Source organism: Neophocaena asiaeorientalis, unplaced genomic scaffold, assembly GCF_003031525.2.
Source record: "Neophocaena asiaeorientalis asiaeorientalis breed wild unplaced genomic scaffold, Neophocaena_asiaeorientalis_V1.1 scaffold78, whole genome shotgun sequence".
Classification (NCBI taxonomy): Eukaryota; Metazoa; Chordata; class Mammalia; order Artiodactyla; family Phocoenidae; genus Neophocaena; species Neophocaena asiaeorientalis.
The window spans coordinates 379,222-396,880 of record NW_020175018.1 but is presented as its reverse complement, the minus strand read 5'-3'; the positions used below and the strand labels follow the sequence as shown (position 1 = coordinate 396,880).

Genomic DNA, 17,659 nt, shown 5'->3' with positions numbered 1-17,659 from the left:
AGAAAGCAAAGCAGGTCATGTTAAGCATTACAGCAGAACATGAGGATGGTGCTGGGAAGAGTCCTTTGTGCTTTGACTTTAGATGACAGGCCTGGAGCACGGCAGGAACCAGCAAGTGCTCCGCTAGTGAGGACAGCGCTGCAGCCTCCCACCAGCAGCGGAAAGCTGGCAGGGGGCGGCGCGGTCTGCTAGCTCAGTTCAGTTCTACCTTGCTGCATGCCCTCTCTGTGCACCCCCAGTTAGGCTTTGGGAGGGGTGCAGAAAGCCCAGCCCCTGCCCACTCAAAGAGCAATTCCAGGCTGCTCAGAGCAGGTGTATGAGAGCAACAGACTAAGGCAGCTGAAGTCAGAAAAGGGGTCTGGCGCCCTGGATGTGGCGTGGGCCCCAGTGCAGCATGGGGTAGGGCACCCCAGGCAGGCTGAGGAAGAAGCCAGCTCAGCAGTGCTGAAAGAGGTCAAGGGCCACCGTCTCGTTAGGAGACTGCTGTCTCCTTCCTTTAGGGGTTACCTCTTCCAGGCTGGGTGCCCGGCATTCACCTGCCAGCTGTCCCAAAGGCCAGGCATGGGAAAGGGGAGAGCCGGGGAGCCCAGGGTGACCCAGGCCCTTGGATGCTGCTGGGGAGGCCCCTGAGGCTCTGCTTCCCACCAGCCCTGGGCCTGGATTCAAAGCGAGTTTGTAAAACAGGAAATCTGACAGACAAGGGGAAGGGGCGGGGGGGGGCAGGAAAATACCCTGTTCCCATAAGAATTCTGGGAAAACACACAGCTAAGACAGGAAGAGAAAAAAAATGGAAAGAAAGAAAGAAAAACAAACTCTGGAGTGAGCGCGGAAAGCCCAGACTGAGGCCAAGGGACGATGACAGGAGCCCAGTCCACTCCATGCAACCAGCAGGGATTTTTGGGACCTCACAGCCCACCCTCAACCCAGGCAGAAGCTGGGATGCCAGCATTTTGCTAGCACTTCCCCAGTCCTACACCACCAAGAGCCACGGCCCCTCCTGCCTGGGGTGCAGCTCTGGAAAACCAGTTCCAGCACCCAGGGCTAACAGTTTGGGGACTGGCCCCAAAGCTGAATCTGGAGAGAAGGAGGGTGCTCCAGAAAACTGCCTGTTCCCCGCATCCAGGTGGGACTGTGGACAGGAGACCCCTCTGCCTTCCTGGGCACCAGGCTAAGCAGAGCCAGTCCAGACAACAGTCCAGGCCAGCTGGGGGCTGGGAAGAAGGGAAGAGGAGACGGTGTTGGGAAGCGAGCCCCTCTCCTGCTCAGTGTGAGGGGGTGGGACTGCATAAAGGAAGCAGAATTATGCTCTGTCCATCGTGACCACGACCACGTTGAGAGGACAATGTCCAGAGAACCTGATCATCACTGCAGCCCTGAGGGAATGCAGGGCTAGTTTCAGTATGCCCATTTTACAGAGAAGGAAACTGAGGCCTGAAGCAAGTAAGCTCTCGGCCCTCCTCTCTGACCTCAGGCCTCAGGGTCAAGAGGCAAGGGAAGCAGCCCTGCCCTATCTCTGGGATCTCAGCGACTCCTGGCAGAGGCCATCCTTCCCGGGGTGCTTCTTGCTCTTTCCTGTCCAGTGCAGGAACTGCTACTGCTCTCAGATCTCACCCATGCCAGCATCTCACTTCTGCCCTCCTGCCTGATTTCTGACCCTCTGTCATGCCTAGACTTCAATCCCAATCCCTAAGTGCCACAGTTATTGAACCCCCTGCACCAGGCACTTCATACATATTCCATTTACTTTCACAGCATCGTCACATTATCACCCTATTCCACTGACAGGAAGACTGAGGCTCAGGGAGGTAAACTGCCATGCACAAGAGTCAGACCTCAAGAAGGGCAGAGCTGGATGTGAGCCCGGGTCCGGCACAAAGCTGGTGCCCTCAACCCCGCACTACTTTCTAGCAGGGGATCCGTCTTGAACTTGAGTCCCAGAGCCCCAGGCCCGGACCGCACTCATGCCTGGTCCTACTGTGACTGCCAGAGTGTCCCGGTCCTCAGGCCTGTAGTCCCAAGTGACCGAGGACTTCTCGACCTCCCATCCAGTGCCCTCTGTGCCTCACCACCCCGCCATCCAGTTGCCAGTGTCACAGGGGCTGCTCTGCAGGCTCCAGGAGTGCGGGAGGGCCCTGAGAGCTGGGGACTGGAGAGAGAACACACGTGTCCCACTCACGGTGCAGGAGGCCCCTCTGAGCATCTCCCTGAGACCTAAGTCTGCCAGTTTGAAGGAGTTCAGGACCCAGATTCCAGGCTGGTCATTAAAACACAGGGGGACTTTTCTATACTTTTAAAATCAGAACCATTCCAGAGTCCCATCAGCTTGGACATTCCCAAAATCTGGACATCCCTTGCCTTCACCCTGTCTGACACCATGCCCTTTTTATAAGAAAAAAAAAAATGTCCCTCACAGTTCCAGAAGAGTCTTGGGGGCTAAGGGATCATCACTCCCACTCTGCCCCACATCCTGAGACTGGAGGCTGAGGGCCAAGCCCTCTCCGTGAAGTTGGGCTCTGGAGCCAGAGGACTCCGGACCCACTTCAAGGCATCACAGCCACCCGGGAGGAAAATCATGTGTGCGCACATATACGCAGACACATCCCACCTCGCTCACAAGCACACACCAACACACGCTAGAACACAATCACACCTACACAACACAGGACAGGCACTGCCGTCCCATCAGAAGTAGGGAAAGTTAGCAAAAAAACACAAATCCAGCTGCTCAGCAACCTAGCCACTTACAATCTCAGGCTTGGGATGCTCTTTTTAACCCACACTCCTCCCAAATAAAAATGACAGAAAATCAACTAGATAATCTCACCATGGACACCACCCAGTCAGTGGTTAGGATGGCGAAGAGCTGGCCTCGTCTGCCCCTAAAGAGGGGCGGCAGGTAAAGGCCACCTTGGGGCCAGTTCCTGCCTCTATCCTCCCCCCCAGATCACAATGAACCTGCAAGGGGCCAGGAGGAGGCAAGAAAGGCCTTGTGGGAAGACAAGTCCTGCTCGGTGAGCCCTCATCCCTGACCCCCAATGACACCCCATGCGCCCCCCAAGGGGCCAAGCACCCACCTGGCGGTAGCGGCGCTCCGAACACACCTTGCAGAGCCCATTGAAGCGGTTCATGGCTGCGGGTCCTGCCTCGACTGCCGCCCCATGAAAACCCAGCTCTCCCCCCCAGCAGTGGGAGCCCGCACTGCGCCCCGTCAGCCTGGCATGACCGCCCTGGGAAGCCCGCCCCGCAGAAGAATGGCAGGAAATCACCTCTCACCTCCCCAAGCCCTGTCTGTGCTGTGTGCCTCTGCACGATAAGCCCGAAGGCTTCCTGAAACCTCCGAATGACAAGGAAGAGGGAGAGTTTTATATTAAAATTCCTGTCAACTAGTTAGTATTCCCCGGGCCCCGGCGGGGAGAGGGCGCCTTTGTTCTGGCTGCATTCTCCGCCATGGGCCACTTTGTGATTCCAGTGTTCTCACAAACACCCCTGGCTGGAGGAGAACCCAGGCAGAAAACACAGCCCACTCTGTAACAACGCCGCCTCCCCCTGCAAATCCGAGGAACAAATGCAGGGAACTGGTACAAATGCAGGGAACTAACTCAGCCTAAGAACCTAAGGATGCTTTGCACCCACAGACATCCCACGTCAAGACAGGGAATACAAAACATCTGGAGTTTGCCTGCCACTCAGAAGCTACTTAAAAGTCAGTTTCCTCATCCATGTACGTGGGCTGCTTGAAGGATCTGATGACAGACCATAAAGTCAAGTTGGGAAGGGATTTCCAATCACTCCATAATCCAGCATCCTCTTTTTACTGGTGAAGAAGTGGGGGCCTTGAGCAGTTGAGATCACACAGCAGGGTGGGGTGGAGCTGGGACCAGAGCCCCAGTCTTGGTTCCTGCCTTGTAGAGCAGTGCCTGGTGAGCCTAGAGCCCCTTCCACCAACCTCAGAGCCCCTGAGGAAAACTACCCAGCCACTCACATCCTTCATGCCAGAGAGTGTCCCTTGGTCCAGCCCAGCTTTCGTTACTGTGACAGTGGTCAGGCCAGCCAGGCTTCTAAGCCTCCTTCCCTCCATGCACACGAAGAGGGAGTTGAACAGGTCACCTCTTGAGGTTCTCCCCCTGCCCTAACCAAGCCTCTGACGATCACCCACACCTTGCTGAGTCCTACGGACATCTCTGCGTGTGCAAGCCGAGGAAAATCAAACGCGCCTCAGAACAATGCCCCCAGAGGTCAGGGCCTGTGTGCAGAGCCCAGCACGAAGTAGGACCCTCCCAGGCCACCTAGAAACCTGCAGTGTTGATGTCCGGGCAATTCTCACAGATCCCCAGGGAGACTCCCTGGTCACTGTCCTCTCTGTGCTCGGCATGTACACAGAGAGGGAGAAAGGCCTTTGCAGCTCCCCCACTGAAGCTGGAAGAAAGCTTCTAAACTTGTAATGAAGCCACGGAAAACAGAGATCCAGCAAGTTACTCTAATACTGTACTATCCAATATGGTAGTGATTAGACACAGGTGCAATTTAAATTTTAAAATAAAATTTGAAATTCAGGTCCTCGTTCATACTAGCCACAATTTCGAACGCTCAGTAGCCACCGGTGGCTAGTGGCTGCCATCACGGGCAGTGCAGCCCCAGCCCGTACGCTCTGTGAGGGCAGGGATCTTTGACAGCTGTATCCTGGCACCCGGCACAGGGCCTAGCCCATGTAGATGTTCAATAAATACTTAATGAATGCATGAGTGAATGACTTGAGTGAATGAAAGGGGAAATGTCTTGTAGCTAATAATACACCTAAGTGCCATAAATTATCATGGAAAATATCACTGTCGTATTTTCCCAACTAGGCCACTTGCAGGAGACAGCCATACCTGAAGCCATATTTGCTGGCTGTGTGGCCACAGAGAGTGACCTAACATCTCTGAACCTTACAAGTCTCACTCATCTGTGAAATGGGTAGTAACAACCACCTCAGAGGTGGGAGTGAGGGTCATGTTAGATAACAACCGAGGGGCTACTCAGCACCGGGGGCTTGTTTCTCCCTCTCTTAGTGGTTAGAGAAAAGCAGAGATCACCTGCCATGGCCTGCAAAGGGACAAATTTGGATGAATTCCCCAAAATCCCTATAGGAAGGTTACTCTCTAGCTTCAAAGCCCTAGTGAAGTGAGGACCCATCGGTCTCGGGCTCAGACTCACAGCTGCTCCCTGATAGCAAGGGGGCCAAACCTGAAGGGGAATTGGGCCACAGTGGCAGGGGAGGCAAGGGGCCTGAGGGGGCCTGCAGGAAAGGGAGGACTCGGCTTCAAGAGACCGAAAGTCAGTACAACCCAGACTCCTCTATTTCCAGGGGCCGGGGCCCGGCTCTCTCCCCACTCCTGCCCCAAGCTTGAGTAACCCGAGAAAAGCACCAGAAATAACCTCTTAAAAAATGCACAACTTGCTGAGTTTCCAAGCACCAAGTGAATCTGAGTCTCAGTCACTGAATGCTCCATGTTTAGGGGTCTCCTGGGCCAAGGGACTGACCAGAAGCAGGTTAGAGCCCAGAGCAGTGCTCAGGGCCCGTCAGTCCTGCCCAGGTTGTCCCCACCTACCTTGAGTTTCTCCCTGTTCTCGGTGTCCTCACCTCCCAACAGTCTCAACAAAGGGTCTGGAAGGTGACAGAGCAGAGTCAGAAAGTTTCTGCTGGCATCTAAGTGCCCGTTCCACAGACCACCCAGAGGATGAGGCCAGGGTGCCAGACCCATGTGGAGGACAAGGTCACTGCTGGCCCCCAGGATGTGGGAATGCCCAGGCTCGGGCCAGGCAGGGGCTCAGGAGACAGATGGGTGCGTGCGAAGGACAGAGCAGAAGGGGAAAATCCTCAGGACCCACAGCAGGGCCCACATGGCCTGTCTGCAGAGGTGGGCGCCCCAAGGTCAGCCAGGCAGACCAGAGGGGATCCTGAGACCACAGACCCTGAGGAATGGCCACACGGGAAGGTCCAAAAGCCCAGCCCTCCATGAGCTAGATAAATAAAGGAGTCATGGGCATGAGGCTGCCTGCAGGCTGCATTCTAGCAAGCACCCGTGAGAAGGCCCTGGGCCCAGGGTCTGATGGCAGCCTAGGGTGACACATGCCACAAAACACAGGGACTGAGGCTACTACACAGTGGAGTGGGGGGAGCCCTGGGGGTCGGCATGTCTGGGCAGAACTGAAGGTGGTGGGCATGCACCTCTCAGGGGCCGCAGTCTCCGCCTGGCCACCTTCAGGTGCTTGGTCCGGCCCAGGTCCTCGCCCAGCAGGTAGTACCAGCCGCTGGTCTCCTGTCACAAGAGAAGGCGTGACATGCTCAGAGGAGGCAGGGGGCACAGGTCAGGCAGCCACCAATCCCCGTCAAAAAGCAGCAGCTGGACAGCCTCCTCAGGAGCAGCGTCTCTGCAGGCACACACACTCCAGCCTCCCTTCCCCGAACCCTCCCTTCCCACCTCCAGGAAGCCCTCCTTGATGCTCCAGGCAGAGCTGATCCTCCCCTCTGCCGACTTCCCACGCCTCTTGTCCCCGGAGAACAAGTCTACTCACAGGCTTGCCTCCCCCACTAGGCTGTGCACAGGCTCCTTGATGTGCCTAGCACTGTGCCTGGTACACAGCAGGAGCCCAATAAATGTTGACAGAACAGAAGGGAGGGAGGGAGGGAAGGAGGGAGAGGCCAGAAAGCAGGCATCCTGAGGCCCCTGAGCAGTCCCCAGGGGCAGACATCTGCTCCCAAGAGGGAATAAGGCCAAGACTGGAGTCAAGACAAGATAGTTGGGACCCACATGTAGGATAAAGGGTCCTCAGCCACCTACCCCAGACTTCACTTCCAGGACACAGAGCTGGGTGGCAGGGCCACCTGGCAACTCCTTGCAGCAGGCCACCAGAACATCTCCAGGGATATGCAAGAGGCGCACATCCGTCCCCTGCTCAAAAGCCTCCAATGCGGGGAGTGCCATCCAAGTAGAGCTGCGTAAGGGTCTGGCCACCCAGACGGAGGGGCCTCTAGGTCCCACAGTCCTCACCCAGCCTGAAGAAAAGCTCCACAGAGGATGCCCACTCCATCCCTGAGCACCTGCTAGGCCCAGAAACCTGCGACCTGGCAAACAACGTCAAGGCAACCCCTGGAACAGACCACGAGAAGCACCCATCCCTCATCCTCCAGGGCAGGGAGTGCTCTGAGCTCTGAGGGACCTGCCTGTGTCCTTAAGGGAAGACACCAGACCTAGAGCCTTCTGGGAAGGCTTGGAGCCGCCTAACAACTGGTCTCTGACAAGAACGAGCCAAGGCAGGAACCCAGACCCTTGGTCACACCAGTAACAGTGTTGTTATCAGGCCAGGGGGCACCTGTCTCAGTGGGGCACCATCTCACAGACTGAAGCCCCGCCGCAGGGCTTCCAGACAAAGGCCTCTGCCTGTACCAGCCCTGGCCTAGGTGGCCTGACCCTGCCAGAAGCTTCCCTAGGACCCACCTTGTCCGGAGTCAGGAGGGACTTCACCCCGAAGCTCATGCAGCCGATGAGTCCACTCTGTCTGGGAGAACAAGAGAAGCTCGAGTGAGCACCTTTTCATTGCACTACGTCGGGAGGTCGATTGTCAAGTGTAACATAGGTTTGCCTGATGCACTGTGGTTTACGAAGCACTTTTACCTGCATTGTCTCATTTGATCTTTCCAACTTTGCGAGTGAGGCTGGAGTTCTTCTCTCCACTTCACAGAGGAAAAAACTGAGGCTGAGTTGATCCCCTTGCCAAGGTCACAGGACTCATTAGTAGTAGAGTCCCATGGGAAGCCAACCACAGAAGCTCAGAGTTACCTCGGAGGTTTGAACTGTGCTGGTGCTGGTAGGTCTGAAGAGCCAGTCCCCAAAGGGAATTTCAGCTCCCATGTCTGCTGGTGATGCTCAATCCAGGAGAAAAGTTATGGGACCTCAAGCTCAAGAAGCTTTGTCTTAGGTCCAGGCAAGACCTGGGCAGTGCTTGGACAGTTCCAGGTCAAGGTCCAAACCAACCTGACACACAAAAGTTGCCAAGACCACCCTGACCTGGCTGCCAGTGGGCCAGTACACATGAGCCAGGGTCAGGACTCATGGAAATGTCATGTTGTGCAGACAGGCTGAGTTCATTTGGGTCCTACTTCACTAAGGGTAATTCAAAGCTCCTGAAGCATGTCCATCATTGAGTTCCAATGTGCAACACTGAGGGACTGATTGATACTTGGCAGCTTTCAACAGTGATAGCATAGATTAATATTAATGAAATGCCAAAAATAATATTGCTATTATGAGATAAAAGCAAGTTTACAAAGTTTAATGAGAAAGATGTCCACCAAAATATTAACAATGGGTGTATCTGGCAGGTAGGAATAGAAAGGTTTTTCTTTTCTCCTTTGGGTTTTTAGTGTTTTTAAATTTTCACTGGGAACAAGCACTACTTTTGAAATCAGAAAAAAAAAAGTAGTATAAATGTTTTTTTTTTTTCTACCTCTTCTCTCTTAGCATATCGCCAACTCAGGCCTCTTCAGAGATTGGTTTAATAGCTATTAATCAAGAAACAACATGGGTATTAAGACTGGAGCAGAACCCTGATGGTTGACTTCAATATGTGAGGGACCCACACAGACGAGGGATTCAGCATGTTCTGGGGAAGGCACCATATCAAAGCCAAGGATGTAATGAGCTACCTAGATGGGTAGTGAACTAACTCCCTGGAGATGTGCCTCCTCGGAGCCTGGTCTAAGGGGGCCTGAACAAGTCCACAGAACACCCTGAAGAGCCTGTCCAAGTCCTGTGCCCCAGAGCTGGCTCCTGAGATCCAGACCCAGTATGTCCAAGGTGGGGTCTGCGCATGCGAGTCTGGAGTAAGCTATCCAGGGGATCCTACAGGGCACCCACCCGTGCCTGCCCCAGTCGAGGACCAGTAGTGTACAACAACTTTATAAATACATTTTGTTTGGATTCTCCAGAAAGGGTGGCAGCCTACCACCTGACAGTCCTAAGCAAAACAAAACTGGCTTCTTGCCGGGAGCCAAGCCGATTGAGGGCCAGGGATGCAGAATGCTGGGGATGGATTCTCAAAGCTGGTACCCCTCCCCCACAGATGCATACTCTACACCAGGCCATGTCTCCCCAGCTACTCTCACTCTGCTACCACCCACCCCCCCAGCTCTCTCTTCCTGCCCCCGCTTTCCTGCAGCCCGGGCTGCACCTGCTCTCTTCTCCTTCCTTGCCCCCTCCCATCATACCAGGCCATATTAACCATCTACTGATAGAGAACAGTGTAGTCACTCATTAAAGTGACCCTTCCACATCCACCTGCCCACCCAGCACCAAAAACAAATACTCCTCCCTCCTGGCAAGTGGCCAAGTCAGCACTAATGGAGGGGCAGCTGCAGTGACCAACATGAGTGGCAGACACTGACCTGAGCTGACATCCCAGAAAAGCCTTGTCAAGACTTTGCCAAAGTCCTCATCACTGATTTAATTTTGTGTGTCAACACATTCAGAAGCAACCCAGCTGGTATCTAGGTGCCCACACTGCCTTGCTGTACACTTTTCTTTCACACTGAGTATGGCTGTAACTTTCTAAATCTTCAGGCAGGATGCTTTAGCTGTAATAAAGGCTGCCTCTCCCTGCTCTTCAGTAAGTGGAAATTTCACCCTCTGGTGCTTAAAGAATACTAAATGGTTAATAGCCTCCCGTGAGCTTTGCTTCCTGCTAAGGGGCCTCCAATGATTTCATGATAATTTAGGCCAAGCAAATGGTCACAGTTAATGTCCATAAGCAGGAACCTCTAAGTGTTCTTCAATTAGCTACTTCTGAAGCCTGTTTTTGAAAACCTTTGGAAGAAGAAAGACTTTTTCTACATGCAGCCTGAGTACACGGTAATACACTGGTCAGGTAATAAACTTGGGACACCGCCTGAAATTTCTCTAGGCACAAAGTCTCAGGGGCCAAGCCTTGGGTACTTCTGAATGCCAAACCCTAAGCTCAGTGAAGCCTTGACAAACGGACGAACCCATCATGCCCACGTTGGCAGGCACTGGGCAAGGAGCTGCAGCATTAAGGAAACAAGACAAACATTCAGGAATTTAAATACCAGTTCAAGACAGCAATACAAGGGATGTCACTAGACAGAGTGAGACTGAGAGATGAACAGTACAGGCAACAAATGCTGAAAGCTTAGAGAGGCAAGAGGTAGTTTAGGACTGAGATGCTCAAAGAAGGCCTAAAGAGTTAAGCCAAAGAGAAGGAAAGGAAGAGCATTTCAGGCAAAGGCAACAGCTGGTACAAAGGCTCAGAGGTAAGGCTTCATGGAACATTCAAGGGCAATAGTACAGCCAGCCCTCCGTATGAAAGGATGCGGAACCCATGGATACGGAGGGCCGACTATACTATACCACTTTATATAAAGGGACTTGAGCATCCATGGATTTTGGTATCCACGGGGGTCCTGGAACAAATCCCCCATGGACACAGAGGGATGGCTGTACTTGGCTCAGTTTACTTTTGAGCACAGGGTAGGAGACCCGCTACAAAATGAAAATGCATTATTTTAAGGGAATGCACTTTAATTCTCTCTCTCAGGGGCTTAAACTATTTCTGTTACAGACTTATCCCATTTAATCTCAATTTATTTTTAATTTGATGGCTTAAATCACACAATATTTTTCCAATCATTTTTTCTTTCCTTAAGCTCAGTCCCCATCTCTGGTCACAAGCTTTCTAACTTTATGGCACTGCACTTGGCACTGAGGTTTTTTATAAAATAGTTTAAAGGAAAGAGCACACAGTACCCAGGATAGTGTGTGACACACAGCAAGCAGCCTCTCCATATACGTAATTACTATTAGCATAAAAGATTACGTTTTTCAAACACATGCTGTGTGTGTTTTGGGTTTTTTTTTAACTTGATGCATAACATTACAATTCTCTCTAAGATTGTTCTCTGACCACAAGTTCTGAAAACACTATGATTGACACTAGAAGCTTCAGTTTGGCTTCTACCGTATCATCAAACAAAACTTTTAAGTAGTTCAGTTCCATAATCAGTGATATTAAGGAGTTACTGCTAATTTTTAAATGTGATAATGGCATTGTGGTTGTTTTCTTAAGCCATCTTTTAGAGATTTATATAGCTGAGATGAGATGATGTCTGGGATTTGCTTCAAAATAATCCACTGGAGGAGGGGAAAGTGGGTGAGGGCATAAATGAAATAAAATTGGCCATATATTGATAATTGATGAAGCTGGGCTACGAGTATGTGAGGGTTTATTAAATACTATTTTCTAACTTTGCATATGTTTGAAAATGTCTATAATTTCTTAAAAACTCACAGAACCTGCAAGCCAAAAGAAATCTTTGAGATCACTGCATTTTACAGGTGAAGAAAATGAGGCGCAGAGCAGGGAAGGGACCTATCCACAGTCTCATAGCGAGTTGGAGCTAAGCCAAAGTCTACTGCTCTGAGGCCTGGTTCTCCTCAGCTCCCACCAAGAGCTGAAACCACCGTGTGAGCTGAAATCCGCCAGCACCCCCAGAACTTCCTTGTAGATCATCTTGCTTCTCTAATACAAATTTACAGCCATAACTGGAAGGATCAAGACAATTCATGAAACAGATGCTCCCTTTTCATTTCCTAACTGACGGGACACTTCCCTGCAGTCCAGTAGTTAAGACTGTGCTCCCAATGCAGGGGGCAGGGGTTCGATCCCTGGTCAGAGAACTAGATCCCACACGGCGCAACTAAAGCCCGCATGCTGCAACTAAAAAAGCCCACATGCCACAACTAAAAGAGCCTGTGTGCCGCAACTAAAGATCCCTCATCCTGCAACGAAGAGCCCACACGTGGCAACAAAGATCCCGTGTGCCACAGCTAAGAGCCAGCGCAGCCTAAATAAATAATTTTTAAAAAACAATGTAACTGCCACATATTCAGCTGGATGATTTATATAAAACTACATTATAAATGCTATGAGAGGTAGCCTGAGGCCTGAGGCACAAGTGTACTGACAGAAAGGGTGTGGCTTTGGAGCCCTTTATCACCTGGGTGAGCTGGTCAAGTGTACTATAATGTGGTTTGGCACCAGGCTACCTGGATTTGCATCTTGTTTTCACCACGTGCTGGCTGTGTTACCTTGGGCAAGTTACTTAACCTCTCTGTCCCTGTAAAAGAGAGACATCAATAATGCCTACTTTATATAGTGTTGTGAGGATTAAATTAGAAAATGCATGGAATATGCTTAATGTCCACACACTTAGTGGACATTAAGTGATTAATAAATATGAGGTATTATATAACCTTGGGCAAGTTCCTTAGCCTTCGTAAATCTCAGTTTTCTCTTCTCTGAAGAGACAGACAGTAATAATTCCTACCTCTCAGGGTCGCTGTGAGGATTAAATGAGATAATGTATGTAAAGTGCTTGGCACAGAGAAGAGTTCATAAATGTTTGTTTCCTTCCTTCTGTAATTGTCCTTCATGTTGTGAAGTTGCATGTCCGTCCTTCGGAGAAGCACAATTTGATCTGAGAGTGTTCGGCACAGAGTACCCAGGACAGTGTGCAACACACAGCAAGCGCCCTGTCTGTCTCCTCCAGCTCAGAGGCCTTCTCATTCAGGGATGGGTCGATACTATGCTTCCCACCTGCTGAGCCGGTCACTGCGGTGCTGGCACCTTGGGCAGGGCCATCTGTTGGGAAAGCAGGTCTGCCTGAGCCTGCTCTGTCCCTCTTGAGCTTTGGGTTGGGACTGTGACCACGAGTTTGCCTGTGTTTTGTTTAATAAGGAATCTCACTTTCCCAAAATAGGCAACAAGCAGAGACACTGCCTCTGTCACGCTGCCTCACTGGGCGCTGACTCACTTTCCCTGGCCTCACTTTCTTTTCCAAAAACCGCCAAGTGCACTGCTGCCCCCTTCTCCAGCAGGCTCCGCCTGGCTCACTGTGCTCTCGCAGGAGAGTGGTCACAGCAGAGGGAGCGGTGACTCCCAGTTTGGTGTCTGCCTCCATCCAGAAGGCTCGCCAGGCGTCCTTCTGTCTCTCCGCCATTCCTCCTCTGTCTCCTTCAGGGCTTTCCCTTCCTGTGCCCATCCCTTCAAGGCTGGATTCTGACCCTTCGTCCTTGGCACCTACTGTCTTCCTGGGTGGTCTCACCTGCTCAAAATTTCACCCACCACCTTGGCGGGCACGGCTCCCACACCTCCACAGACCTCTCTCTCCCCTGAGCGTCAGGTCAGCAAAGGCAACCTTCCTGCACAGCACAGCTCTCAGCTGGCTGCCCTCCAGGCACCTCCATCTCACCATATCCACAGCTGCTCCCCCTTCCCCTCCGGTACACTCTGGCTTAGCTGAAGACGTCACCAGCTACCCAGGAGTTATCCTTGACTTCTCCCACTGCTCTCACAGCCAGATCACCGCTAAGTACTATTGGTTTAAGCTCCTAAATATATCCTGGGTCTGTTTCCCTCCTCTCTATCCCTACATCATCTCTCTCACAGAGTCACCACAAGAATCTCCCAGCTCCTCCCCAACCTCCAAAAGACCTACCAGAGTGATAGATCTAGCATACACACCTGTCACTCCCCTGCTCAACACCCTTCAGTATCTCCCCATCACCAGATTCCCAAACACCAAGCTGGCTGCATGAGATTCACCCTGAGAACTTGGGTAAGTGCAGATTCCTAGGCCCTGCCCGTGAAAATCTGGACTTAATCCATCTGATGTGTTACCTGGGAACCTATGTTCCTCACCAGCATCCCAGGTGATTCTGATGCATAGCCAGGACTGAGAACTACTGGCCCTTCTGAGAAAATTCACACTCCAAAGAAACCCTACAGAATGATCCGATGTGGTTCATGACAGCCTCTTCATCTTACCTCCAGTCAGTCCCTACTTTGTAATTGACCCTCCAGCAACACCAGTGAGTTTGCAGATCCCTCTCCACTCCTGCCCTGCCCTCTGTACGCTACCGGTTGAGACTGAAGACTCTAGGGTCTAAATACCTGGGTTCCCATCTTGCCCCTACCGTTCCCTGGCCATGCGAACTTAGGCGAGTAACTCCCTTTCTTAGCTTCAGTTTCCTTTTCTGAAAACTTAAGACAAAAACACACTTCCCTTAGAGTTGCTTTAAGAACTAAATGAGATAATGCACTGTTAAACCCTGGCTTGTGGTCAACACCCAGTAAACGATTGCTCTTGTTTACGATATCAGTAAACGATAAAGTATCAGTAAATGATACTCTGTTGAAAGACAAACCTTTCGTTATGAAAGCTGAGGAAGGCTCAATTTTAAAAGCATACTAGCTATCAAATTTAGGGTACCAAAAAGCACTGAGCCCAAAAATATTTTCTGGGTCTAAGCTGGTGAGTTGAGCTGATTTTCATTCACCTAGGCCCTTTTCCGGTCACCATTCTGTTCTACGATTATTGGACAAATGTTACTGGCCACAGAGTCTCCCAGATTTCTCGGGCTGCACCAGCTGAATGAGGCCCTGCTGCTCACAGCAGGCCACGCAGTCAAGTGCTCTCACCCACTTCCATTCCCTTCCCTCAGCAGCTGATTCTCACCCTCACCACCCAGCACTCTTCCCTTGCTCTGTACTGGCCGCCATTACTAACGACCACATCCGCCTCCTGCGTCCTGGGCTGCCTGAAACCTGTTAGGTTTTTCCTACACAAAACTCTGCACCTCCTAAACTGGCCTCCTCATGGCAGCCTGAGCCCCCCGCATGTGTTCCTGCCTCTTTGCCTTTGCTCGTGCTGCGCTCCTGCCTGCAATGCCCTTTCCAGACTCCTCTCCTTGTCTTATTCTTGAGCTCTGCCCCAAGTTCAAAGTCCCGCTTTTCGCAGTGAAGCCTTCCTCGATCGCCTCAGCCCATGATGAACTCTCCTTCTTCCCACACTTACTGTCCTATTACTCATTTTGTTCCTTTATTCCTCCAGCCAATAATCACCAAACATCTACGTGCTAGGCACTGGCTACAGTGGTGACTAAGAGAGAAATGGACCCATTTTTCATGCAGCTTCTGCTCCTGTGGAACTGAGCCTGTGCGTATTGTGACTGTAATTTGCCTCCATGCAGAGCCTGGTGTCCTCTTCTGAAAGTAGGTGCCTCGAGAGCAGAAGCCACACGTAGGCTGGTTGGCACCCCAGTGGCCAACACAGCGTCTTGTTGATACCAAGGGTTCAGCAAGTGGACATTGGTAACGTGATCCTTGGCATCGCCTGGAGTGACGGGGACTCAGGGCAGCGGCAGCCTCTCAAACTTAGCCACCACCATTCATTTACCCAACAAGCACTAACTGAGCCCCTTCTGTATGCTGGCCACCTGGCTGCCACCCGTGAGCCCAGAGCAGGATCTCCCCTCCAGCTCAGCAGTTCCCCTCACCTGGAGTCACCTGCCCTGTTCCACACTGTGACCAGAAGGCGCTTCTGTTCATCTTCCTCTTGGACAGGACTGCAAAGCAAACCAGACAGTAAATGTGTTAGCAGGGCCGAGCTCCAGTCCAGACCCACGGAGTCCAGCATCATGGCAAATTTTGGAAATAACCTGAACACCAACCATAGGAGCTGGTTAAATAAACTACAGCACAAATAGTGTGGGAGATGAGTATTTACATTCATGAAAGAGTTTACATTACATGGTTAGGGATGAAAAGGAGGTTACAACACAATAGTATAGAACAATGCCATCTTTGGAAACACACAGCCACACAAATTCGAAGATCTGAAAAGAAACACCACAGAACATATCAGTGAGTAGCAGGACTTGGAGTGTTTTCTCTCTTCTTCTTCTTGTTTGCCTATATTTTCTATTTTTCTACAATAAGCAAAATTACCTTGTGTAGTAAGGAAAATAACAAAATATGATTAGTTTTCACTAATAGGAAAATACAAAATGTCCATTACCTTCCCATTGGTCCCAGAGTTCAGGGATGAGGGGAAGAAATAATGACAATAACACCTGACACTCTGTGTTATACTGTCTCATTTACACCTCTGCTCTCTGAGGTTGGTAACGTTATCAGCCCCATTTTACAAATAAGGAAGCCAAGACTCAGAGAGGTTAGCAAGTTGGGGACAGTCGGGAGGGGAGGCAAAACATCCCTCAGCTTGGAAAATTCCTTCTGCTAAAGGAGAAAGTTTGTCCCGAGGCACAGTGGGAAATTAATTGCCTACTTTTTTCAGGGGCTGCCAGCCTCAGGCTGGACATTTTAGTTATGAGAACCTGCCACATGATACCGTATCACTGTGGGCCTTGCTGCTGGGCCAGGTGCCAGGGAGGCAAGGACACAAGTAAATGAGAAAGCAAAGATACCCTTTAGAAGTCACTGTTTTTCTGCTTAGATCTGATTCTAGATTTGGCAAACAGAGCTGTTTCCAGATAAACACTCCTTCCCTCTGCTCTCGAGGGCCCAGCTGCTCCAGACTCTTACAGGAAGAAGTGCTCGTGGAAGACTGGGTCTCTGCAGTCTGGAATGGTCTGCGTCTTCTGACAGCGTAGTCGGTTATCTTCGGGGACCAAAGAAATCTTGAATTGGAGAAAAGTAAGGGTTAGCCGATCTCAGAGCCATGTAATCACCTAACCCCAGTGGCTGACTCTGCACATCCCAAGTGTTCTTCAAATCAGCTTCCGCAGCGGACAGAGTGGAGTCCTCAATCAAACTCCAGGAAAGGAAGAGGAGACCTGGGCTGGAGGCACTGCAGTCAGATGCCAGGACAGGGCCTCACAGGGGTGGTACCCAGGAGGCAGCACCAGGCCCAGGCAGAGATGGGGTGCAACTTGACCATCTCTGCTCTTCCTCCAAGCAGAGAGGTTCCCCCAAAGCACAAGGCCTCTTCACTTTTAAGTTCCCAGCAGCTGCTGAGTGCTCCCTTCCCAGATGGCTCCAGGCCAGCCTCTGCCAAGGCCCCCCACCCACGCTCTCGTCCTAGTGCCATGCATCCCCCGCCGCAGGTTCCCACCCCGCTGCTGACCTTGTCCCAGCCCACAGGGGCCTCTGAGCAGCCTGGCGGCTTCGGGAAGAAGGCAGAGCGGTGCACCAAAGCCTGCACCTGACATCCGGCTGCCACACTCTGGGAGGCGCCTGGCCTTTGGCTCCGGCTGGAAGTAGGCCCCCTGCCCCTATGGGGCCTCTGTCTTCACTGCAAGGGCTCCTTTCAGACGGATCCTCCAGCCCTGAGAGACACTCCCTCTACCCCACCACCCAAACTGCCACGCTGCCTCTAGTTTTGGGGAAGGGAGGGGTGAAGATGTTGCTTTTCACCAGAGGGCTTGGGATTGCCTGTGGATCTCCGTCAACCACACGCTCACAGTGCTCACCCATGGGGTGATGCACAAGATCACCCATAAGATTCCAGAGCTTGCAGGAAGCCCTAGAGACCAAGCCGGGCTAAGGGAAGGGGGTCCACCTCAGCTCAGGGTCTCGTCACTAGGCTTAATAAACGCCTACTGACCAAATGATGTAACCGCAGCTGCCACCTCGAATGACCCGAGGCCCACAGGCGTGCTGGGACCTTGGAACTCAGTCCGGTGATGTGGTCCCTCACCACGCCCCACCCCACCTCCAGCTCATCATGTACCTTCACGTAGGAATCACAGACGCCAGGCTCCTTGCTCATCAGGCCTTTGCCTTCTATGACTAAACTCAGAAT

General features: G+C 51.8%; 1 protein-coding gene across 4 annotated transcripts in view; it reads right to left on the bottom strand.

The window, feature by feature from the left end:
* RGS3 (regulator of G protein signaling 3) overlaps window positions 1-17,659 on the bottom strand; it is a 128,746-nt gene that overhangs the window by 91,891 nt on the left and 19,196 nt on the right. For 2 of the 4 annotated variants that reach the window (XM_024762166.1, XM_024762168.1), the window contains exons 3-8: window positions 17,588-17,646; window positions 16,441-16,535; window positions 15,393-15,461; window positions 7,482-7,542; window positions 6,212-6,302; window positions 5,592-5,647 (exon numbers count right to left, since the gene is read on the bottom strand). In XM_024762166.1, coding sequence (XP_024617934.1) covers window positions 5,592-5,647; window positions 6,212-6,302; window positions 7,482-7,542; window positions 15,393-15,461; window positions 16,441-16,535; window positions 17,588-17,646 — 431 coding nt within the window. Of the gene's footprint in view, window positions 1-3,074; window positions 3,184-5,591; window positions 5,648-6,211; window positions 6,303-7,481; window positions 7,543-15,392; window positions 15,462-16,440; window positions 16,536-17,587; window positions 17,647-17,659 lie in introns of those variants that run through there. The other 2 variants (XM_024762167.1, XM_024762171.1) reach the window with 1 other exon arrangement.